This window comes from Artemia franciscana, chromosome 5, assembly GCF_032884065.1.
Source record: "Artemia franciscana chromosome 5, ASM3288406v1, whole genome shotgun sequence".
NCBI lineage: Eukaryota > Metazoa > Arthropoda > Branchiopoda > Anostraca > Artemiidae > Artemia > Artemia franciscana.
Window position 1 is genome coordinate 19,778,271 of NC_088867.1, and position 26,400 is coordinate 19,804,670.

The 26,400-nt window shown below is 36.4% G+C and overlaps 1 protein-coding gene across 8 annotated transcripts in view; it reads right to left on the reverse strand.

Moving 5' to 3' along the window:
• The window catches only part of LOC136027069 (ensconsin-like), a 171,168-nt gene that overhangs the window by 141,288 nt on the left and 3,480 nt on the right, over positions 1 to 26,400 (reverse strand). For 2 of the 8 annotated variants that reach the window (XM_065704001.1, XM_065703999.1), the window contains exon 1: positions 11,129 to 11,926. The exons of 3 other annotated variants lie outside the window; for them this stretch is intronic. In XM_065704001.1, coding sequence (XP_065560073.1) covers positions 11,129 to 11,756 — 628 coding nt within the window. In that variant the 5' untranslated portion in view covers positions 11,757 to 11,926. Of the gene's footprint in view, positions 1 to 11,128; positions 12,060 to 26,400 lie in introns of those variants that run through there. 3 more of the 8 variants (XM_065704000.1, XM_065704002.1, XM_065704003.1) reach the window with 3 other exon arrangements.

Sequence of the window (26,400 nt, forward strand, 5' to 3'; positions counted from 1 at the left end):
TTCTTCAATTGGAGGACCCTCTTTTATTGCTGTTTTCTTTCTGGTTAACATTTTAACAGTTTCGTGTATGAAATTATGAAGTAATGACCGGGAAATAGATATTTAGTTTTGAGAAGCCAAAACAAAGATAGGAAATAAACGTTATATACAAAGAATACAGGAAAACCCTCAAATTTGAATATTTTATTGGGGGTCGAATCCCCATCCCTTGTTTATTGTTAGCTTGCCTGTACTGTTTCAACGTTCCAAGCTTTTACTATGTGCATATGGCTTATAACCACTTTTCATAGACCATTAAGCACAAAAGAAACCAAATTCATAAACTGTTGGTAGCGTTATAATAAGTAAAAGTAGAAAAAAACAGGTAATTTAACGTTTCTTTCCAAATCATTTGACATGGAGCTCAAACGGGCCACATGGCATAACTAAGGTTGACGTCCTGAGCCGCCTCTAGTCCAACCATGAAACCAAACTTAATATGTTTCTATATAGGAAACACACACAAAAAACCTAACTCAAATAAATGAAGACTTAATAACGAAGGAAGGCGATTAAAATCGGTTGCGGCAGACCACAGAATGGACAGAAAGGAAACTTTGAGCTACTATTCGTGATTTAAATACATTTAAAGAGATTGGCTTTTTTACATCAATATTTTTGCAAATTAACATAGCAAAGAAATTTTTGTCAACAATCAGAATTCAAGGATTAGAAGCTATACTGAATAAAAGCCAAAGGATGGTAGTTATCATGACAAATGCGTCTAATTCAAGTTCTATACGTTGCTTTATAATGGAATTGTTATTCTAAAGGACACAATAAGAACGGTTATAGATAAAAATACCTAGCTACTTTGTTGAAGTGCCAAAGTAGGTGCGAGGCATTGAAGCTATCACGAGATTTGAATTTTAATTTCACTGAAAAAATGGAAAACAATAAACATATGAGATAAATTCAACCGGATACATTTTTTAACATTCAACCACGCAGACCCCAACAACTGAAACTGGGGTTTGCAGGAACCCAAAGATCGCGCAGAAGCCAGTGTTCCCATCAAAGCATAGTGTAATTGTTTCGTAATTTCGTGTCTAGTGTTAATATAATTTTAAAAGCATATTTTGCGAGGTTTACAGTATGTTTTCTAACAAGATAACCGTCTAGAGGGGACCATAGTATCTGAAGACTAGCTCCGAATTCTGCCTGTGTGTATACGATCTTACGCTACTAAAATTTAGAGGAGTGTTTTTCATTCTGTTAACTTTGCGGAACCATCAAAGCACAACGATATTCTAAGATTTTTTTTCTTTCGTTTGTTTCAAAAATTATGAAGTTATTAGAAAATGACCACATTTGTCGGTGTTACCATATTCACCAAATAAATATTCATAACTTATTAGTTAAATTTCAAAGTGCCTTTCGTTCGTTGAAACTCGAACATTAGTTCGAATATTTGTGGTGGTGAAAAAATCACCACCACAAAAAAATTTTTTTTTTCCTTGGTTTTTCAATTACACTCTTTTTTTATTTAGTGCTTTATCGAAACTGTCCAACTACATATGGAGGCTTTCTAACCCACTAAAAACTATATTCACAATTTTTCTCGATTCGTTCAGATTCAAATGAGTGTGTTTCAGTTCAACACATCCAAAAAATAAGCTTTGTATTTTCACTGTCCTTGGACAACGCACCTCTAAGAACCGCCGTAGAATCTAATACTCTATTTCATATCTTACCAGGCCTATTTCATATCTTTACCAGGTACTCCGCTATCTCGCCAAATCTTTAGGGGCCTTCACAGGAAATTTAAGCTTCAAAACAAGGTCATGCCCAAGATTTTCTTTGGGGGAGGGGGGGTGCAAAGTCTGCGGTTAAGGGTGTACAAACAAGGGTGTCCAAAATAACTTGACCAGGACACAAATTTTTTTATTATTCGGGTTTTAGGATAATTCTTTCTCTTCTAAAATGGTTTCAGCATCCATTATATTAAATAAACCTTCTTCATGATGTATATATCGATTATTTTACTATTAATAAGTTAAAGACAAATTGAGCAGCTTCTAAGTTTCTGATTTTTAAAAAGCATCTCTAATAATTATTGATTCCCCCATACACCTCTATTATCATACTTAACAGTCTTCACGCCTTGCAGGTTGTACTTCGTCACACAAATGGACATTAGTTGGATCTTTCTTCGCTAATAAATAAAAATCATAATAATAATTAATGAATAGTTAAAAATTCAAACATCTTTCGTAAGTTTCAAACTAATGTACAAGCGCCCACTCAATTTAGGACGGCTATATCCTGCTGTTCCAAATTACGACTCTTATGGCTATTCTGTCGTTTGTTTAACTATATTTTCCCAAACTTATTACAAATCTAATTTTTTTCTATAACAAAACCCTTGGTACAATTTCTTGTGCATTAGCGCTCGTTTGGGGCCGTAATAGTAGCAAACACTGACACGTAGCAGTCTCATCTTATTACCAGCCTCCACTTAATAACAAGAGCTAAGAGCTCATATGGCACTTGTGACGAGGCGAGAAGAGCTAAGAGCCAAGAGATCACATGGTATGAGCTCTGACAAAATTCTAAGAATCAATAGATTGATTTAAAAAGGAAAATAAGAGGCTTAATGCCGGTCAAGATTTAAAATAAGAGCTCTGAGTCACAAAGTCCTTCTAAATATCAAAATTCATTAAGATCCGATCACCCACTCGTAAGTTATAAATACCTAATGTTTTCTAATTTTTCCTCTCCCTTTTGCCCCCCAGATGGTCGAATCAGGGAAAACGACTTAATCAAGTCAAATTGTGCAGCTCCCTGAGACGCCTACCAATTTTCATCGCCCTAGCACGTCCAGAAGCACCGAACTCGCCAAATCACTGAACCCCTCCCCCCAACTCCCCCAAAGAGAGCGAATCCAGTACGATTCTGTCAATCACGTATCAAGGACATTTGTTTATTCTATCCACCAAGCTTCATCCCGATTCCTACACTCCAAGTATTTTTCCAAGATTTCCCCCTCCAAATCCCCAAAATGTCAAAAGATCTGGTCGGGATTTGAAATAAGAGCTCTGAGACATGAATTCCTTCTAAAAATCAAATTTCATTACGATCCGATCATCTATTCGTAAGATATAAATACTCCAATTTTCATGTTTTCCAAGAATTCCGGTTCCCCCCTCCAACTCCCCCGAATGTCACAGGATCTGGTCGGAATTTGAAATTAGAACTTTAAAGCACAAGATCCTTCTAAATATCAAATTTCATTAAGATCTGGTCACCCTTTCGTAAGTTACAAATACCTCAATTTTCAATATTACCCCCCCCCCCCAATTCCACCAAAGAGAGCAGATCCGGTCCAGTTATGTCAGTCACGTATCTTAGATAGGTTTCTATTCTTCCCATCCAGTTTCATCCTGATCTCACCACTTTAAGTATTTTCTAAGATTTCCGGTCCCCCCAACTGCCTCCCCCCCCCCAATTACGCTTTATCCGGTTGAGATTTAAAATAAGATATCGGAGTTACGAGGTCCTTCTAAATATGAAGTTTCATGAAGATCCGATCACTCCTTCGTAAGTGAAAAATACGTCATTTTTCTTATTTTTCAGAATTACCCCCCCCCCCCCCCGCAGTTGAGCAGATCTGTTCCAATTATGTAAATCACGTATGCAAGACTTCTGCTTATTTTTCCAACCAAGTTTCATCCCAATCCCTCCAATCTAAGCGTTTCCCATCATTTTAGGTTTCCCCACCCCAAACTTCCCCCAATGTCACCAGATCCGGTCAGGATTTAAAATAAGAGCTTGAAGACACGATATCCTTCTAAAAATCAAATTTCATGGAGATCCAATCACCCGTTCGTAAGTTAAAAATACCTCATTTTTTCTAATTTTTCAGAATTAACCCCCCCCCCCCAACTACCCCAAAGAGAGCGGATCCGTTCTGGTTATGTCAATCATGTATCTAGGACTCGTGTTTTTTTTCCACCAAGTTTCATCCCGATCCCTCCACTCTAAGTGTTTTCCAATTTTTAGGTTTCTCCCTCCCAACTCCCCCCCCCCAATGTCACCAGATCCGGTCGGGTTTAAAATAAGAGCTCTGAGCCACGATATCCTTCTAAATATCAAATTTCATTGAGATCCGATCACCCGTTCGTAAGTTAAAAATACCTCATTTTTTTATTTTTCAGAAATACCCCCCCCCCCAACTACCCAAAAGAGAGCGGATCCGTTCCGTTTATGTCAATCATCTATCTAGGACTTGCATGTTTCATCCCGATCCCTCCACTCTAAGTGTTTTCCAAGTTTTAGGTTTCCCCCTCCCAACTCCCCGCCCCCATCACCAGATCCGGTCGGGATTTAAAATAAGAGCTCTAAGACACGATATCCTTCTAAACATCAAATTTCATTGAGATCCGATCACCCGTTCGTAAGTTGAAAATACCTCATTTTTCTAATTTTTAAGAATTACTCCCCCCCCAACAACCCCAAAGAGAGCAAATCAGTTCCGATTATGTCAATCATGTATCTGGGACTTGCGCTTATTTTTTCCATTAAGTTTCATCCCGATCTCTCCACTCTAAGTGTTTTCCAAGATTTTAGGTTTTCCCCCTCCAACTCCCCCCAATGTCATCAGACCCAGTCGGGATTTAAAATAAGAGCTCTGAGACACAATATCATTCCAAACATCAAATTTCATTAAGATCCAATCACCCGCTCATAAGTTAAAAATACTTCATTTTTTCTATTTTTTCCGAATTAACCGGCCCCACTCCACCCTCCCAGATAGTCAAATCGGGAAAACGACTATTTCTAATTTAATCTGGTCCGGTCCCTGATACGCTTGCCAAATTTCATCGCCCTAGTTTACCTGGAAGTGCCTAAAGTAGCAAAACCGGGACTTTAGGTTTTCCCCCTCCAACTCCCCCCAATGTCATCAGATCCGGTCGGGATTTAAAATAAGAGCTCTGAGAACAATATGATTCCGAACATCAAATTTCATTAAGATCCAATCACCCACTGATAAGTTAAAAATGATTCATTTTTTCTATTTTTTGCGAATTAACCGGGCCCCCACTCCCCCCCCCCCAGATAGTCAAATCGGGAAAACGACTATTTCTAATTTAATCTGGTCCGGTCCCTGATGCGCTTGCCAAATTTCATCGTCCTAGCTTACCTGGAAGTGCCTAAAGTAGCAAAACCGGGACCGACAGACAGACCGACAGAATTGGCGACTGCTATATGTCACTTGGTTAATACCAAGTGCCATAAAAATAGCGCCTCCGAATTCCAGTGCATCTTGAAGTTGTAACCGTTTCTAGGATTTCTCTTTCAAGGTGATTGCCTACCACTTGGGAAATGTAGTTTTGACATTAATAGTTAGACATATCATTAATGGCTTCCACAAAATCCTTTTTTGTAAGACTTATCTATGCAAAAACCTTTGATGATGGATTATTACACGCGGAAATGACCGACTTTCTTTTCTTTAAAAAAGCTACTAATATTTTATGAATAAACAATGAAACAAGAGCTAAGAGCTCATATGGCACTTGTGACGAGGTCGGAAGAGCCGAGAGCTCATATGGTACGAGGTCGGAAGAGCCAAGAGCTCATTTGGACGAGGTCGGAAGAGCCAAGAGCTCATTTGGCACTTGTGAGAAGGTCAGAACCTAAAGTTAAACTTTATAGCACAAGATCCTTCTAAATATCAAATTTCATTAAGATCTGGTCACCCTTTCGTAAGTTACAAATACCTCAATTTTCAAAATTACCTCCCCCCTCCCAATTCCACCAAAGAGAGCAGATCCGGTCCAGTTATGTCAGTCACGTATCTTAGACAGGTTTCTATTCTTCCCATCCAGTTTCATCCTGATCTCACCGCTTTAAGTATTTTCTAAGATTTCCGGTCCCCCCAACTGTCCCCCCCCCAATTACGTTTGATCCGGTTGAGATTTAAAATAAGATATCAGAGTTACGAGGTCCTTCTAAATATGAAGTTTCATGAAGATCCGATCACTCCTTCGTAAGTTAAAAATACGTTATTTTTCTTATTTTTCAGAATTACCCCCCCCCCCCCCCCCCGCAATTGAGCGGATCCGTTCCAATTATGTAAATTACGTATGCAAGACTTTTGCTTATTTTTCCAACCAAGTTTCATCCCAATCCTTCCAATCTAAGGGTTTCCCATCATTTTAGGTCTCCCCACCCCAAACTTCCCCCAATGTCACCAGATCCGGTCAGGATTTAAAATAAGAGCTTTGAGCCACGATATCCTTCTAAAAATCAAATTTCATGGAGATCCAATCACCCATTCGTAAGTTAAAAATACCTCATTTTTTCTAATTTTTCAGAATTAACCCCCCCCCCCCAACTACCCAAAAGAGAGCGGATCCGTTCCGTTTATGTCAATCATCTATCTAGGACTTGTGTTTATTTTTCCCACCATGTTTCATCCCGATCCCTCCACTCTAAGTGTTTTCCAAGTTTTAGGTTTCCCCCTCCCAACTCCCCGCCCCCATCACCAGATCCGGTCGGGATTTAAAATAAGAGCTCTAAGACACGATATCCTTCTAAACATCAAATTTCATTGAGATCCGATCACCCGTTCGTAAGTTGAAAATACCTCATTTTTCTAATTTTTAAGACTTACTCCCCCCCTCCCAACTACCCCAAAGAGAGCAAATAAGTTCCGATTATGTCAATCATGTATCTGGGACTTGCGCTTATTTTTCCCATCAAGTTTCATCCCGATCCCTCTACTCTAAGTGTTTTCCAAGATTTTAGGTTTCCCCCCTCCAACTCCCCCCAATGTCATCAGACCCAGTCGGGATTTAAAATAAGAGCTCTGAGACACAATATCATTCCAAACATCAAATTTCATTAAGATCCAATCACCCGCTCATAAGTTAAAAATACTTCATTTTTTCTATTTTTCCGAATTAACCGGCCCCTTCTCCCCCCCCCAGATGGTCAAATCGGGAAAACGACTATTTCTAATTTAATCTGGTCCGGTCCCTGATACGCTTGCCAAATTTCATCGTCCTAGCTTACCTGGAAGTGCCTAAAGTAGCAAAACCGGGACTTTAGGTTTTCCCCCTCCAACTCCCCCCAATGTCATCAGATCCGGTCGGGATTAAAAATAAGAGCTCTAAGACACAATATCATTCCAAACATCAAATTTCATTAAGATCCAAATACCCGCTGATAAGTTAAAAATACTTCATTTTTTCTATTTTTTGCGAATTAACCGGGCCCCCACTCCCCCCCAGATGGTCAAATCGGGAAAACGACTATTTTTAATTTAATCTGGTCCGGTCCCTGATACACTTGCCAAATTTCATCGTCCTAGCTTACCTGGAAGTGCCTAAACTAGCAAAACCGGGACCGACAGACAGACCGACAGACAGACCGACAGACAGACCGACAGACAGACCGACAGACCGACAGAATTGGCGACTGCTATATGTCACTTGGTTAATACCAAGTGCCATAAAAAGCAGATCAAATGTCAAAGGTCTTGTTTCAGATCCAGTTGAAAATAATTTGAAGATTTTTCATACTAAATTTAGAACAAATGTAAAACGTTGAAAGGTTTTATAGTCTTTTGCTAACTATATTTCAACTAAAAAAAAACTTAACAAAAGCGCAAAAACATTGTAATTCGGCAAGTGGAAACCAAATGATAATTAGTAAATGCACACCTTTCTTTTTTTTTATTAAAAAAAACTAACAAATTCTTTGGTCCTAAAAATTTCCAACGTCAGAACACAAAGAAAATATAAAAAAAGAACAAAATCTGACAAAAATTGTAACCCTGATCGCTAGCATGTAGGGCGAAGAATTAAATGACTGTCGAAAAAAAAGCATGATGAGCATATGTACAGCACAGGTACGTAAGCAAAAATTTAGCCAAATGGGAGGGTACAAACAAACAAAAAGCCTTAAAACTTAGTAAAGTTAATCAGAAATACAACTGAAATCGTAAAATGTCAAGACTGTGGAGAGGGAGCAGACATAGACCCGAAGCCCCCCCCCCAGACCCTCCTGGGTACAAGTACCAGATGGACTCAGAACCGTTCACGGTAACAGCGTAAATTTTTGAAGGGGCAGTTAATACCAAACACAAAATAATGAAAAAGAGAGCTAAGTGAGAAGACTAAGGGATTTTAAGTCTTTTTTTATATATGGTGGTATACACGCACATACTTGGATCGTTACATTTTTGTTAGAATTTAAAAATTTAGAATTTTCCAAACTGTATTACAAATATTCTTTTATCAAAAATAAGGATTTTTAAACAACTAACTAGTCTTAAATCCTAATAGAATTGATCACTTTGGTATTAAGAATTAAACTGCAAGGACAACCTTGTTTATAATCATGCAAAGACGGTGAGATGTGGAAGAGAAAAATGTCGGATTTTTTCTTGCTTATAAGCAAGAATATCGACAATTGGCGGTACTTGTGTATTCGCCTGAACACAATAAAAAGTTTGCTTTGTTTTATCTGAGCAAAACCGGTTTTTCAATCATATTCAGCTGTAATTTGCTTATTCTTTAGGGAAATAAACTACGATGCAGGTATTTTTCTAATTTAATATTTAATAAATAGATGTGGATAGATGAAGTATTTAATATAATGCGTTCTGGGCGAACTCCTTTCCATAATTCTTTGAGTAAGTTTCCATATTTTTTTTTACTAAAGCATTATATTTTCATCATATGGTATATTCCATTATGATTAACCTAACTTCCCTTTTTGAGTGTGTTCGGGATAACACACAAGTACCCATTTAGCTATTTGCCGATTTCACTATAGCGTTCACTATAAAGCAATAATTTAGTTACTGGTAACCTTAAATTTATTCAATATTTTAAAAAATATACATTAAGGACAAACTGGAATTCCGGATAAAGGCTAAAACGATACACTGGCTTAATTGCCTTTTCCATAAGAAGAAAGGTGTTCAAATTGGGAAAGTGCGTCACCTAACCACTAGTATAAAAACCGCAGAGAGAAAGACATATGGAAATATTTTGATTAATTTCATCTCCTTTTAAGAAATTTCTGCGTTGAACTGTAGCTAGAATATCAACATACAAAAACAACAGTTTTTGTTTGATTATTTCTATACATGCCGGGAAGATGAACACTCAAGAATGTAGCGGAGCGAGACAACGACCATCAGTGAAATAACTTCAAGGTAAAAGCGGGCACGTTCACACCTCCAATGCCTAGGTCCCAATATGTCATAATCAGATCAGAAATCAGAACTACAGTGAGTTTGGGCTTCCCATAATTTCCACCTTATCTCTCTGATTTAATCAATTTGTCCCACCAAAAAAAGTAATTCCTGCATTTGTCTGGCCCCTTCTATTGGTGCAAGTAAGAGGCTCGAAAGGGGAGTGCCAATAGAGTAAGACGAATAGTTTCTAAGAAATTTCAATCTCAGTTATGACATCAGCCAAATGTACAAAATTAAGAAGTTTTAGAGCGTGGCTTTTTTATATTAACTTTCTTAAGGTTAAATCGGTGATCTACAAAACCATTCTAGAGGGTAAGGGTAAGATACTTAGAAAGTAGTACCTCCCTCAGAGGAATATTTCCCAAATTTCTACTACTGAGACCATATGCTTTTTTGAGCTGTAGAAAGAGATATATATATATATTTTCAATTTGCTCGTGTGAAGGATTGTGCCGTTTAACAATTGAATAGGTTTGACAACCTTTTACGAAAATATAAAGAAATAAAGGATTTGAGAGTATGATGATCAGAAACAAACCCATCATATTCTAAAATGGAACTCAGGTGCCGTATGTTTCATCATCCAGGGAAAATAGTAAGAAAAAAATAGATCCAAGCTCTGAATAAAAAAAAAGTATTTCCTTGTTAGCTAGTTCGACAATTTGGATCGCTCAGATCAGACAATAACCAGTTTTAACGGTCTTTATACCAGACAATTAGCTTTGCCTCAGTTGAAATCTACGTTGTAGGCATATTTTTATTAAATATTTAATGGTAAAATTATTGATTAGCTACTTTTTCCTATATTGGAAAAGTGGTAAGTTAGGAAAATGAAATTCTCAGGAATGAATCCAGGGCCAAAAACATGCTTCGGGAAGGCATTGACAAGCTTCCATCTTAACCCTCTTCTGATTACTAAGTCTTAGAAATTTGCCTACTTGACAGGTATAATAGACAGGTATATATATAATATACAGGAATATACCTATTGAAGTTTCGACAGAACAACATTTTACCTTCATTTTCAGCTATCAGTTTCTTTTTCTCTTGTTTTAGGTCTGAAAAATGCAATTCCTGTTTCTTGATTAGAAATTTAAGCCATAGTATATCAGTTTTTTTCTAAATGTAGAAAATGTAATTTGCAGATCTTAGAAACCTCGTAAACTGGGATTAAGCAAAGTTGTTAGGCTGAAATAAGTTTTCTAATGCTTCATTTAAGCAGAAAATGTGATTTTCAAGATTTTACTTTCATAGCACAGATTTTTAAAGGTCATCAAAGGTCACTGCTCTTTAGAGGGATAAGGAATGGAGATAAGTACTTCAAAATACCTTCCCTGGACATACTTTAGTCTGTGGACCCATCTCTGCAAGTTTCATTTTCCTAACCTAACTCCTTTCCAAGATAGCAAAAAGTAGCTAACCTAGAATTCTAACGTTTCAATAATTTGTTACAAAAATATTATATTTTCACCATATTTTCGTATATTTCATAGTGATTAACCTAACTTTAAGTCTCGAGTGTGTACTAGCTAACAAGGAAGTGCATTTGTATTGTTATATTAGCAGTTGTATCTCTTCTAGTCGCTGTTGTGCCCATTAGCAACCTGTTCAGTACACTTTTCCGAATCGCTAAGTCATTCAACATGAACTTGTATATTCTTAAGTATATCAAACCAATAAGTCTTTCAAAATCAAACCTTTGAATTTAGATCCTACTTCAGGTGCACTGGCCTTTCTTGTTATTGGACAATGGCTAGCCTTATTCTTTCTACTATCAAGATTAACCTAAGCTTTTACCGTAAGCTTTTCCAAATAGCTAGGTTACTCAACACAAAATGTTCTGTTCATAAACTAATAAATCTTTCAAAATCAAACCTTTAAATTTAGATCCTACTTCTGGTGCACTAGTCTTTCTTGTTACCGGACAATGGCTAGCCTTATTCTTTCTATTATCAAGATTGACCTGGTTGTTAAGGCCTGGACTAATCCTATTCGCACTTCCTTTATAGCAAGGTTTCTCAACAACACTGTTGCTCAGTCTCTTGATACTATCCTTCGAGTTCAAACAAGAATTTTTACGGAATTTCACCGGTTTATCCGGCTCAACCAGGTTAGAATTGGAATCCCTTTTCAGTACTGAACTAGATAAACTCAAATTCCTCTTTGATTCCTCCTTGCTTCTTAAATATGTACTTGAAACACTGACAGATTTATGAACTGGCAAATCACAAGATTGTTTACGAATTCTATGAGACTTCACCACGTCAGGAGGATTATCAATTCGCGACAATTCAGCAAAGGTAACAATATCAGCTAAGTCAGCCCTGAGCCAATCAGAATCCATACTAAGGGCACTAGCCGGCACAAGCAATAACTGATCTTCATCCCCTTCATAATTACTCAATCCTTGCCGCCACAAGCATAAATTATTCACACTATCATCGTTATTCAGTTTATATAAAATACTACTATCACCTAAACATATCATACGACCACCGAACATTTTTTAAGACCATCCTAACCGGGCGATGGTATAAATTGCAATGCACTGAAAATTCAAAAGCCCACTTGTTCGATCGACGGACGAAGCTAATTTCACTAATATGCGCGTAATTACCAAAGACTATATAACACAACACCTCAGGATACTAGCAAAAATTATCAGCCTGGTGGAAACTAAAGAGTGCACGACTGACTGAGTCAAGACTAAGGAAATTAGAAGAGAAAGTCCAAACGCTCCTCACTGCTAGTGGCGCGCGATATAAGATATACATGATGTAATCGGGTTGGATATTTATATCGAAATGGGATATTATTGGACCAAAATAAACTGTTGGCATCAATGAGCTTTAATCTTAGTTTGCTCCCTATGCGAAAGAGATAAGCACACACAAAACTTGTTTTCACAAATTATAAATATATTTGAAAAGAGGGTAAACCAGGGACGCACAAAAGGGGGGGGAGACAGATCCCCCTACCCCCAATAAAAACCCCTAAATTTTATTGAGTTTTCCGGTCACTTCGTATTCGAATTATCAAGTATAGCTAGTTTCTTTTCATTTTGGGTGTGTGGCTGATCTCAAACGTAAAACTAAAACCGAATATAAACGTTATCTGAGATCGGCACGTTAAGACGGTATGGACTTCCCTGTAAGTAGGAAAGATTGGGGAAAAGTGATCAATTCCGACAAGTTAAATGACGATACTATGACAAGTAACTGCCTTCCACTTTCAGCTTGCTATGAACATTATTCTTCGATGATTAACTATTCCGTGCATTCTGTATGTACTCGCCTTCTTGTCCCCCTCTTTAGTACAATGCTTTCGCAACGCCATATAGTGCCCATATCTTTTTCTTCCGAGATCGATGCTGTGAAAAGTTTAAAATTTGATTCAATAGATAAGGATTGTACTTCTAAGATGCATATGCTGATTGATTGCACCCCCCCCCCTATCTCACTTTCAGCAAACTTTATTCTACTTTCTGTGATCATTCTGTCCTTTATGCTTCAGGTCTTTTCCCCTTCTTAATAATGGTAATTTTAAAAGAATTCGGATAAATTATTTTTAATTTTGCAAATTTCTTCTGTATCTTCCACCTTGGACAAAAAACCGGACTCTTGTTAGATAATTTTCAGTTTCTGATATAACTTTAAATTTGGAGATTCTTCACAGAAAACTCTCCAGTACAGCTTATGCGCCCCAGTCCCCTCACCACTGTTTTATCTGTTTTTTTTCGTTGATTTTGTGTGTGTATTTGTTTTTCTCTTTGTTTTTTTTTAATTTATTCTTACCATATTCACTTTACGTATCGTGTAGGTGAAAAATAAAATAAATAAATCATTGGGCTTCTGAATTTTTTTTTTTTTTTTTTTTACTCCACTACAAAAATTTCTGCGCAAGTTCCAAACACCTAAGCAAATACCTGTAGTGAAATAAGGGATGTATAAGAATCCTCTGTTGACTCTCCTCCAACTTTAGAAAAAAAATCATCGACCTGATGTAGAAACCAAATAGGGCAGTTTGTGGGTCTACCTTGTGTAATCCAGCGCCCAGAAAATTTTCCATATAGAATTACCAATATAGCCACGAAGTATTGAGGCATGATCACGATCATTTTATTATTTTTCTTTCAGAAAATTCATACATCTTGTATTTTCGGGGAAATCTTGAGTTCTTAGGTACAGGTAGAGTACTGGAATCTAGTGGTTTCAGACTTGAGCTCTAAGTAGAGCCCAGCGCAGTAATGCATTCAGGGAAAGAGTTAAACCACCTTTCCCTCCACAAAATAAAACAGGTAAACTGCAGGAACAAAATAAGGAAATCATAGAAACTTTGAATATGAGGGAAGCAGTGAAAGACCCCTACCTATCGCAGTGGAGCACGTGACGGGTACGTAGGCTTTATTTGTCATAAGACTTGTTCGCTTAAGCAAGCCTGGCATAAAAACTAAATAAAAGTTACATCTTACAACCGTTATAGCAATGCAGATTATTTTCAATGTCGCATTCTACTAATCTGCATCATTATCAACAGAAAATTAAAGCTGATGAACTAATTTACTCAACTTTCTAGTCTTTAAAACAGAAATTCATAACCGTCAGCTGGATTATTTTCGTACTGACGGTCCTGCCCAGAGGGAGTAACTCACCAACTAATGTAAATAAATGCTTCCTTGCATAATATTGGAAATGCATTCTTACATAACACAATAAATACACATCTCCAGTAATTTCTCGTATTTTCTGTGCATATTGGGGGGGGGGGCGGTATTCCCGGTCAAAGCCCTAGCAATGATTCTGCCTTAACGGACTTAGTACAAGCTTATACTTAACTACTTAGTACGAGCTTATAATTTTGAGTACAAAGATGCTGACTTCTATTGTGGTGAATAGATATCGTAAAGCCACTTCCATATTTATAATCACCGAAGAGGAAATATTGACCTGCCCTAATTATGTTAAACTGACCACAATCAGGGCTTATTGAAATTATCATTCGTAAATAAAAATTTCTAGATTATACGCTTGATATTGAGGCTAAAGATCCCAATGACAACCAATTTAATATGAACAAAGAGGCCGGCAATCTCCGAACATTACTTAAATAATTTGACATATTTTGTAAAGAAAACAAATATTGAAAATACAAAGTGCTAAGATCATAAAAGATTTGTTACAATTTTCGGATCTGAATCCAATTTACTTCGATTCTTACATATATTAAGTGTAAGCCAAATTACGATACAGCACCTATAAAATGAGGGCTTGGGAGAGACCAACATTAGGGTTTTGAGTCAAGAATGGCTCCCCATTTGAGCATAGAAATTTTTATCGAGTTACTGATCGTGTGTCTTTTTAGATTTCAAGGCGGATTCAAGCCCTCCAATTAGGTCTGGTCCAAATTAAGGGTACCGGAAAGGCAAGAGCTCAGAGGGATAGTGACTCCAGATCCTTGTTCAAAATTTCAAAATGTGTACGATTTCCCCATAATTTATTACACATTACGTACAATTGTCTGTTTGGATTTTTTTTTTTTTTCAAATTTAGCTCAAACCCCTGAACAAAAACCCGGGTGTGTTGCAAAAAAAATTATCGTGTGGTGATTAATGGTCAGCATTGCCCAGGTACCGATCTCTTGGTTCAATACCCTCGGGCGGGAGTGCATTGCATGGTGGGGGACGAATCATATGATGCTTCTTGTGTTCTCCCCCCCCCCAGATTTCTCCAGGTACCCATTTAAAGCTGGTTCAACTCTGGCTGAGCCTACAGTCACACAACTGCCCTCCGTTCCAAACCAAGTAACCAGCGACACCAGGCCTCAAATCTGGAGCGCTAACCACTTGGCTAGGACAGCTGATGTTACAAGTGTCGGCCAAAATTTGAGAGATAACTTCGGCTCATTTCATTTTTCAACCTCGCTACAATAAAAAAAAAGCTTCCTTGCACAACTCGTGTTTTGACAGCTTTTTTAGCAAAAATTATCTTTATGAGTAAAAATGGTATTTTCAGACAAAATCTGCCAACAAATTTGGAAACTGCCAAGTAGCATTGCTACTTTGTTACCCCACTTTTGGCACGGCGGCCTGTGTTAAGATTTTGCATAGTAAGGTATTGGAGTGACATATTCAAGAAGAGTCCTGAAACTTCTTGTCAAATTTATTTCTCATAATTCTATTCCTTCTCTTCTATTTAATTCTATTCTCTTTTCTTCTTCTCATAATTCTATTCAAATTTATTTCTATTCTTGTTTACTCTGTTTAATTAGCATCAAGCACTTCTACTTACGATGGGCATGTCTTATTTACAAAAATAAAAGACTTATCCAACACTATCAATTGACAACTTTTAGATTTCAATAGTAGCTAGGGTCCACATGGACCCTATTCTTGAGGGGACGGGGTCAAAAGCACCCAAACTGAATATATTTTGGGCCAGGATCTTATCGATACCCTTTGAGAGAGAGACAAGTTATGAGAAAGAGATTCCTCTCCCAGTGCCCAGACAAGGTGTGTATGGTAAATGAACATATAGGACAAAATTGAAAAGAAATAAACCATCACTCATTTCGTCTTTTAATCATAAACCACAAATTGATTTAATCAGCTTGTATTTTAAACGATACATACTTGGAATGAAAAAAAAAAATCAACAGTTCCAAAATAGTTAAGCTCTATTGAGCTTCAATTCAGTGGTTAACAAGTAAAAAAAAAATCAACGGTACAAAAGTCACTGACATGAAGAATGAATGAAGCCATATGTTTATGCAAGACCGTGTTTTATCAACAAAGCAAATTAACTATTATACCGGTGATTCCTGTCGGCCTGCGAACGATTTCAATAACGGAACGAACAATCGGGTGTTAAGAAACTTAGAAATGGGCAACTTGTATGACCTTGAGCTATTTGAAACTTACAGCCGTAAGTCCTTGGGCCGAGAGGAACCGAAAGTACCAAAAAATTGTTTGGGGGTAAGGTTCCCCCGAGAATAGGGCATGAAAAACGACCAAAAACTTTTTTTGATCAGCTCAAAATGCATAATCTGAAGTCCTTAGGCTAGGAAGATTCTGACGAAAAACGATAAATTGAAACAAATAAAAAAAAAACGTTGCTAAAAAAAAATTTAAAAAACAGGACCAAAAACAGCTTTTATTTGAACGACTTGAAGATTAATACTGTAAGCTCCTATACCCTATCGAAAACAATTCTAGTCTGGGGAAAGGCCCCAAAAAAATTTTCTTAACAGAATATGAGCTTTTTATGGGGACTGAATAAACAATCAAGAAAATACGAGTAGGTGCTACTCCTTATTCCTCACATAATACCCCGAAAAATTATGCGCCGATATATAAGGCATTGGATAGATAATTCTGACTTAGAAATAGGTTGAGTGAAACCGAACTAACAATGCACATTCATAGCTATTTGAATTTTTTGAATTATAATCAGTCATCAAAGCAGAACTTCGAGAAAGAATCACGTGGGAATGACAAGTATTCTTTCTTTACTTAAAGATTGCAAGAAAGAACTTTTCAGATGAAAACTAAACACCTCTATTAAAACAAAAATCAAGCATAAATAAAAACGTATACTACCTGAAACTTAACACGAACCTAAATTGAACAAATGAGACTAAAACCAACAGAAGTTAAAAAATGAATCGACAACAAATAATTTATGAAACCTAAAACATAATAAAATCGAAAAACCAAGTTAAACTTTAAACAAACAGAAATTATAAACAGGAGAAGGGTTACCACCCCCAAAACATTTTAGAGGCCAGAGCATCAGTTCCACTTTATTGAAAACAATCACCATTTCAGGTAGTTTTTTGTCATATCATCAACACAATAATAAAAAAAACAATATTACAGGCTAATCAGTGTTTACGAATAAGTGGCACAACCCACGGACGTTCACGGGGGGGGGGGTGTTTTTGATGAGCCAAATCCAGTAGAGGCTCGAACATACCTGTATCTTAATCCAGCATTTCATTAAAATAATTTGTTATTTTAAATTCTGTTTCAACCGTTTGATTGTTTAACTAAATACATATCAAGGCCATTTAACATAATGAGTTCTGTTTTGTTGTGACAAAAACAAATTTTGCCAACGGGGCAACACAATCAGATTTGTTTTCACTATTCTTTCTCATAATTAAGATCACATTTCGTCCTGAAATTCTAACTGAGATATCTACATGACCAGAAAATATTCTGTGTTAAGAATCTATATAATCACGTTTTTCTCCAAAAATATATTTGGTAAAATTCTAGTTAATTGACTTCTTGCTATCTCAGAAAGGATTTAGGTTATGAAAATGAAACTTTCAGGGATGAATCTACAGACTAAAGTATATCCTGGGAAGGTATTTTGAAGCAACTACCACCACTCCTTCTCCCTCTAGAGGGCCCTGACCTTTGATGACCTTTAAAAATATGTGTGTTATAAAAGTGAAACCTTGCAAAATGGATCTTCTGCTTAATTTAAGTACAACAAAATTGCTTTTAGCTTCATAACTTTACTCAATTCCATTTTATAAGGTTTTAAAGATATGCAAATGCATTTCCTAAATTTTGAAAAAAAACCTCGATATGGCTCAAAATTCTACTCAAATAACAAAAATTGCATTTTCAGAACTAAAGGCAGAGAAAAAGCAACTAGTAGCTGAAGATTAAGATAAAACGTTGTTTTGTCAAAATTTCACTAGGTATAACCCTGTCATGTAGGCAAATTTCAGGGCCCTCTAGAAGGTGAAGGATTGGAGTAGGTACTTTAAAATACCTTCCCGGGACATACTTTAGCCTTTAGAAACATCCCTGAAAGTTTCATTTTCCTAACCTAAACCCTTTCCGAGATAGCAAGAAGTCAATTAAATAGAATTTTACCATATATTTTCCTCGTTAGGATTTCCTTGGTCTAACCCACCTTAAAGTTTCACGCAGATGAGGGAAGACAATGTTTGCCCCATTTTTTGGGGTCAAGAATTAATAAAAAAAAAAATTTCATAGCTAATTGTCTTCACCGAGATCCCCTTGTCTCTATCTATATACCCTGTAAGCCTTAACTAATCTGAGAAAACGAAACGGGTTGGCTCATTTCAGGTATTCATCATATATAGATAAAACCAACCATTAGATAATGATTGTTTTCATTGAGGTCTGCCCGGTCCTGCCTACATACCCTATAAGTTAAAAGAAGCCAAAACAAAAGAGACTTTGAGCTCATTTTCAGGCGTCAAAAACCGATGCTGCCGAAATTAGACGAAAATTTGTTTTCTGTACAGGGACTTAACTGGTCAAGAAACTTATGAACCTCATTTTCAAGCCATTTGCAGAGACGAAATTGGGCTAAATATACATTGGAAGACTATTAGTATTTTTGGTCTGAAATGATTAAAATCATTCGAAATCACGTATATGGGCAAAACAAAAATACTACGAGCCTTAGCTGATTCGAAAAAAAGGTTTGGGGATCATTTCAGGGCGAACTAATTTATTTCAAGTTTGTTTTTTTGCAAATAAGGGTCCCCTTGACCCAATAACTTACGAATATAAGTTTCATGCTTTCAAGAAAAAACTGTCGATCCTTTTCGGTCAAACTAATATTTAGCATGAAAATGTTTTGGAAACCTTATCACTTTCCGAAAACATATTATTAAAAGTCCTCTTGCCTTCCCCAACCACTCGCTACCCCCTCCCCTATGTGCAAATATATAGCCCAAATCTGTTTCTTAAATAACGAAGAAACCGGTTTGTTCTCGAGTTTTACACATCGTAAACTTGAGTGAGTGGCGTATAATACGTGAAGACCGGAATTTTTCATAGATAGAGAGCCGGATTTCCTGGTATTATTTAAAACCAATAAAAAATTTAAAAAAAGATAATTCAACTGAAAGTAAGGAGCAACATCAAAACTTAAAACTAAAATAAATTATTACATATATGAAAGAAGTTGCCCCTTCCACAAGACCTTGCTCTTTACGCTAAGTTTTGACTTTTTGTCTTTATTCTATAAGAACGATTCCTGAAACACAATGAACGTTTAAATAGAATAATAAGCTTTGTTTTAAACTTCTATAAAAAAAAACTTTAGCGTAAAAAACAAGATCTTGAGGAGGAGGCATATCTTCCCTATACGTAATAATTTCTGTTCGTTTTAAGGTTTGGTGGTGCTCCTTACTTTCAGTTGAAAAAACTAGTTTTTTAACTTAATTTCTGATCGTTTATAAATAATACCGGGAAATCCGGCAATCTCCATTAAAAATTCTGTTACTTATGTTTTATACGCCACTTACTCAAGTTTACGATGAGTAAAATTCGAGAACAAACCGGTTTCTTCGTTACTTTAGACACAATTTTGGGCTATATATTTGCACCTTAGGGGAGGGGGATAGTAGATCCGCACGCAAAATTTGTTAGGTACAATTATTCTGCATATTATGAAATAAGAATTGTTTTCTGACTTCAAACTGTCAAAATACTTCCCCCCCCCTTATGTTCAAATATATATCTTTTAAATATATATTCAAGGATATATATCAAATATATATCCTTATGTTCAAATATATATACGCCCAAATTATATCTTTCCCATCTATTCTATCATTTGTCCTGTCTCACGCTAGACTGAAAGAAGTGAACGAAGAAACCGGTTTCTTCTCGAGTTTTATACACTGTAGACTTGAGTGAGGGGCGTATAATAAACAAGTACCAAAATTCCTTCCCTCTACGGGAAATAAAAAAACATAACTCAATTAAAATTCTCAAATTTGGAAAGCCTTACTTTCCACGGGGGTATTTTCTGCGGGAGGGGGGGGGGGATTTCCGCAGGGGTAAATGCCAAGAACCATTGCAGATGCTCTGCTTTTATCATCTAACAACTCACAGTGTGATGTGATCTACCTTGCTACTTAAACTTGAATATACTATAGGTCCAATAGAAGCTTACTGTGCAAAAACGTTTAGGTAAATGGGAAAAAAATTCTTATCCCCTTCATCCTAGATGAAAGTTTGAGGTAAACTTGGCTATCCTAACAGTCCCTGAATGCTTGGATTTGACATCGCAATCCATTCCCAATCTAGTACCACACAACGTCTTTTGAATTACCTCGCTTTTTTTAAATGAATAGGTTTAATTCCCATAGGAGGTTATGGTACAAAACATTCAGATATAGGCCTAGATATCGGGATATAATATTTTTAGCCTCTTCCCCTCGAATACAAAATGAACTTCCCCTCCTCATAGAACTACCTGAACGCTTTTGTGGTATCACTTAATTCGTTCTCAAGATGTTGCTAATATACCATTTTGATGACCTGGATATTCATAATGTCTTTAGATTCACCTCTGCTGCCCCCCTCCAAATCAAAATCTGAGGTTAAATTTACCCTTAACACCTCCGTAAGTTTCAACTTAATGCCACAAACCGTTCTTAGGTTATTACCAATACCCTACATTTTTAACGTAGGCACATCAAGTTTCTTTCGATCTACATAGCTACTTCACCGGAAACAGATTCTAGTCCCAGAGGGGCTCAAAACGCCTAAAACAATATTTTGACAACCTGGATGCATATCATTTTTATTAACCTTTAACCTCTGCTCCAAGTCATAAATCAATATCCGATAACCCCCTCCCCCCGCCCCCAATACATCCCAAAAGTTTGAACCTTATATCTCAAGAGGCAGCCTCTTCTCCCAAAACCTTTCTGTGAACAATGGGGCATTTACGTAATTTAGGGCGATTTCCCCAAGGGCTTTAGGGGTGATGTAGATCCCCAAAGTAGGGGTAATGATGACCTGTCCAAGTTTCTAATCAAAATGATTGTATCGAAATTTATATCCGACATTTTTGAAGTTACACAGGGGGAGCAGCAGAAAAAGGAACGGTTGCCCACCATTCACTTTTTCCCTGAAAAAAGGCACTAGGCACGATTCCAACCAAATAACATTCTCAAGTTTCTACAATTATCCCTTCCATACAAAAGTGGTCAGGGAAAAAGTTTTCATCCAACTCTTTTTGGGGGGGAAGGAGGCATAAAACAAAACGTCCCATTTTACCACTATAGAGCCCTTCTGTAAACAACTGGAAATTTGAATGATTTAGAGTCCTTGCCCCAGGGACAGTGGGGTCATGTCGTCCACATACGTATATTTATCAAACCCTTTAACAATTCTGAAAAAATGGCTAGCTCAAGATTTCGATCGTATGTTTTTTTGGGCTAAGAAGGTCAGGTACCAGAAAAGGGCAAAGAAAGAGGACTGGTCACCCTCCAACAACTTGAGTCCTGAAAATGGTATCAAGAACTTTTAATTTCCAATTAAAATAATTACCTGCTAAGAAGTATCACTTTTGACGTCCATTACACTTTTAGTGGTCCATTACAAGCAAAGCTTCTTGGGCCTCGTTACCGCTTTACTTTTGTAATAGTTTTTCTTTTAGTATTAATAAATTGATTGATTGATAAACTGCTTCAAACTTAATAAGTTTAACATATCTGAAATCAGCATAAAAATCAGAATTTTAATTTGTATACTGTTTTTTGGAATTCGTATCCAAGACTCGGCTATTACTTAAGTATCACTCATTATTTCTTGTTCAAGACGAGCAACAGTTTGACCAATAAATTAGATTGAAGAAAAAAAAGTGATCTAAAATTGTTTGAAAACATTATTGGTTAGCTGTTAATTTTCAAAATTTAACCAAAATAGCATTTTTATCGGCAATAGATTATTGAATAATCAGATTATTAGAAGCGGGGAAGATTAGAGGGTGTCAAGGCACTTTAGTCTCACAGTCGAAGTCCACAGTAATAAGTTAAAAATTCTTCCATAATTCTGGTTCACAAAAGGTGCAATATGTCTACCTTTCTGAGAAGTTGGCAACGAGTGGGGTTGAGGGTGGAGAGTTGGAAGGATCGGGGAAGGGACTTCAAGTGCCCATTTTTTGGCCTCCAGGTGTTTTGTAACTAATCAGGTCTTGGAGAGCTTCAGCACATCAATTATCCAATTTTCTTGAATACAAAAACAAAATAATCCTTGATCCCTTAAATTTTCAGATACTTGTAGCTTATAACCAAGTTTATCATGACATATTTGACTCACTTACATTGATCATTATTCAAGGAGTATGGATCAGCGTTAAAAGAAAATTGTATCTCTCCTAGTTTAAATGCTGATTTTCTTGCCATGGGCGAACTGTTCAATATTGCAAGAGAATGCAACAGAATAATTGAGAAGGGAATATGGCAAGGGAACAATCCAATTGTCCACTAACGTTAAAGTGGCAATTCATACCAAGGAACATATTATATCATTCTTCTCGTGAGCACTTCCAGGAAACTTCTCACTAGGGGAGGGAGGGGGCAAGTGTTACCTACACCTCTCTCAACCCAGACTTAAATGATGATATTTTTAATTTGTCATTTTTATGCAGTCCTGTTTCCAACTGGGTATCATTGCCCTTTCCCAGGTATCCCCACAGTGCATCCATCATTCCTTTGCCTCAGTCCCCAAACACAGACAACAAAATTTCAAATTTAACTGGGATTACAAACAGAAACAGAATGCAGAAGTAGATGGCAGCACATTTGGAGTTGTGGGAATATCGTTATCCACTTACGATTCTAAGAAAATTTCTCGGCAATGGAAACAGGAAATCGTTCCACAGCTTAAATACATTTAGGCTTGGGCTTAACTTTAGTTTAAACCTGTTGCTCAACTAAACAAAAATTTGGCAGAAAAGCTTTGGATAGTCTTGTTTGACAGAGACAAGAAGCGTTATACTTTATGCCCAGGCTCAAGGAAAAGCAACACATGCTCTTTTTAATAGCAGGCAAGAATTATACAAGATTTTCCAAAATACAATAAAGTTATGGAAGTTAGACCCTTAAGATTTTTTTACAATAGGCTGACATTGGCATCATAAAAGCAAAAGCAAATTGCTGCCCCTGCATCCTGTGCCACAACTGCATCCTGTGCCACAACTGCATATGCAACTACAACAATCTTAGGACTTCAGGATAGAGTGAACATGCACCCCTCCCCGCTGCTCACGGGCCATGAGAAGACTATTATGAAAATGTAATCTTTTCCAGAAGCTTAAAAACTATACAGGTAATAGAATAACAGAGCCTTCAAGTTAAATAACATTTCAAAAATAAAACATGTCTCTTTCATTCAGGGGCTTTAGAAGACAGATAATCCAAATATGTGTATTTCAAAGACATTAGATTAAACTGGGGAACAAAATTTAACTGTTATTCTATAAAATACTGGTAAGCATTTACCCTATAAATAATAATAATTTACTTTTAATTATCTATAAACAACAAGACAAAAGTGAAGCAATGAATTACAAGAAGAAAAGAGACCAAAATAAGACAAAAACAATTAACTAGAACAAGGGTCTCCAAACTACGGCCCACAAGACTCTCTCGTCCAGCCCCTGGATACTTTAATTGCCAAAAAAGATGGTACTATGCCATTTCATTGACTGTTCAAAGTCAATGAAATAATTTAACGCCATCTATTAGAAGAGGTTTTAGATGGTTTGCTACTTATTCAGGACATGAGTAATTCTTAGTTTGTTCACAGTTTGTCAGTTGTGGGTTGACTGCTGCAATAAAAATTTGGCAATAAGGTTTGGTATATATATATATATATATACATACATATATTAGAGCTAACTTAAGTCTTGACATGCTGAAATACACAATCCTTACCCACTTCCATGGTGTCTAACTGACACTTTAAAAGGGAGTTTTGGGCCATTTTGGTGTTCATTGTACCCCCTGCTACTACCACCACAACAAAAGACCAATTGAAGGAGCCACCAAATGCCCATCAGGCTTACAAGAAAAAATATGGCATATGGCAGGAGACTACAAAATCTAAGACCTCCCAAGACCAGAACAATATTTGCACTTGACTGAAAAAATACAAATGAATGTGCATTGTTAGTTTAATGGACATATAATGATATTTATACCATATAATGTTAATAATATTTGATTTGCTAAAGTTAAGTCAAAAAATGCAAAGTATGCTCTGCGCTTAGGAAGGCATAGGGGTTTTGAGCCCTTCTCATGTTAATTTATGCTCATTTTGAGTTTGACTGTTATTTATTGAAATTTCTGTTTATTTTGTTTGGGTTTCATTTATTTTTCCTTGCTGATTTGTTGTAGTTTCACACTTGCTAAATCATTTGACTCTATTTTTGCTTTAATGGAGTTCTTTACTTCCCTTTGAAAAAACTTGTTTTGTTGAAAAGTTTGTTTTTTTTTAAATTAATTTCTGTTCGTTTTAAACTGACATAGTCTTTTTGAGGGAAAAAAGATAACAGTCTAAATCTTGTCAGGTTTTCTTTAAGAATTTATAGCTTGACCTGCTATTTTTATGCTGGAGAAACTTTTCAACAATTTTCAACAACATTGTACCATTTTAAAAATCTGGACACAAATAGTAGTGTTTAATTTAGTTTTATACCTCCTCTAGTTGACCTGGAAAATAAAACTTAATACCATTTGCAAAAAATTTGATCAATTGTCTTTGACAGATTTAGCATTTAGTAGCAGTATGCTCATAGCGCCTTTTTTTCTTTTCAACATCCCCTTCAACATATAATAAATTGATTATGAACCATTAATTATGTGTTCTCTTAACAACCTATGAGGGCGTAGTGTGTTTTGATCAATTTCGGTACAGTTTCAATCTTTTCAAAAGTTTTTGCCTTACAACCCTTAAGTTTGTTAGCAATAGAAGTAGAGTTAACAGTAGTAGTCTAAGCTTTAGCAGTAACAGTAGTAGTAGCCGTAATAATAATAATAGTAGCAGTGGTAGTAGTAGTAGTAGTATTAACATGCAAATATTGTCTTTTGGTTAGTTCAACATCCCCCACAACAAGCTGTGTAAGTTTTAACTTCACATACAAAACTGTTCCTAAGATATTGCTGTATGCCCTTTTGAACTGTCATCTGTACAACAGAAATTTTTAGAAATATTCTCTGAAAGTTTCACCTTCATACCCTTAGGTATAGTAGTAATTGTAATCACAGTAGTAGTATTGCTACTCAACTTAATAAATTAGCCATTGCTATGACATTGTTGACATGCCCTTTTGATAACCTGTATATTCATATACTTTTTGAAATTTTCATCTTAATTCTACTAACCTTACAAGTAGTTGCAACAGAAGTAGTAGTGATCTTCCCATTTCAGCATTCTCTGAGAGTTCCAACTTAATACACAAATCAATTCTTATGATACACTATTTTGAAAACCTAAATGCACATAATGTCTTTTGCTAGTTCGAATTCTCATTAACATTCTCTCAAATTTTACCTTTGTAGACTAGGTCTCAATAGTACTATTACCACAATATTTTCTGTGGTAGTAGAAGTAGTTGCAATGTTTGTATTTTATTAGCAGTAGTAGTAGTAACAGTAGAGGACAGATTGGATTGGTAATAAGAATTTCTAGTGTGATTTTTAAGAGTAAAAGTGATCAGAGTGCAGCTACCCCCCACACACACACAAACACACATCATGTCCTGAAATGCATTCAATAGAAATTTTATTCATTTTATTCAAAATAGTCAAGATCATATAATAAGGCTTTTGGGGTTGATACATACTACCAGAGCCTGGGGGCAAGGGTTGCAAGTTGTGCCCAGAGGGCACTTAAGGTTTTTATGGAAGGGATGGTTGTTTAACTTTTGAGGAGGCTTATTTGGTTGAAAATTGGAAGTTCTAGCTACCTATTAAGATTCAAAAGTGATGGATGGCAACTAACCTCTGTCCCTCAACAATGCATCTGATTGAAATTGTGAGATAGTAATTTTGTTCAAAATAGTTAAAAAGACCATATAACAATGCCTTTAGGGTTGACTCAGAACCCCAGGGGATAGGGTTGTAAGTTATGACCAGGAGGCATATAAGGTTTTTACTGAAAGGCTGGTTGTATATACTTAGGAGAGGACTCATTGAACTGGTATCAGAATTTTTAGTGCCCTATTTAAGAGTAAAAGTAATCAGAGTGCAGCTACCCCCCTCCCACACACATCATGTTTTCCTGAAATGAATCCAATAGAATTTTTTAGTCATTTTGTTCAAAATAGTCCAAAGGATTTTTGGGTTGATACAAACTA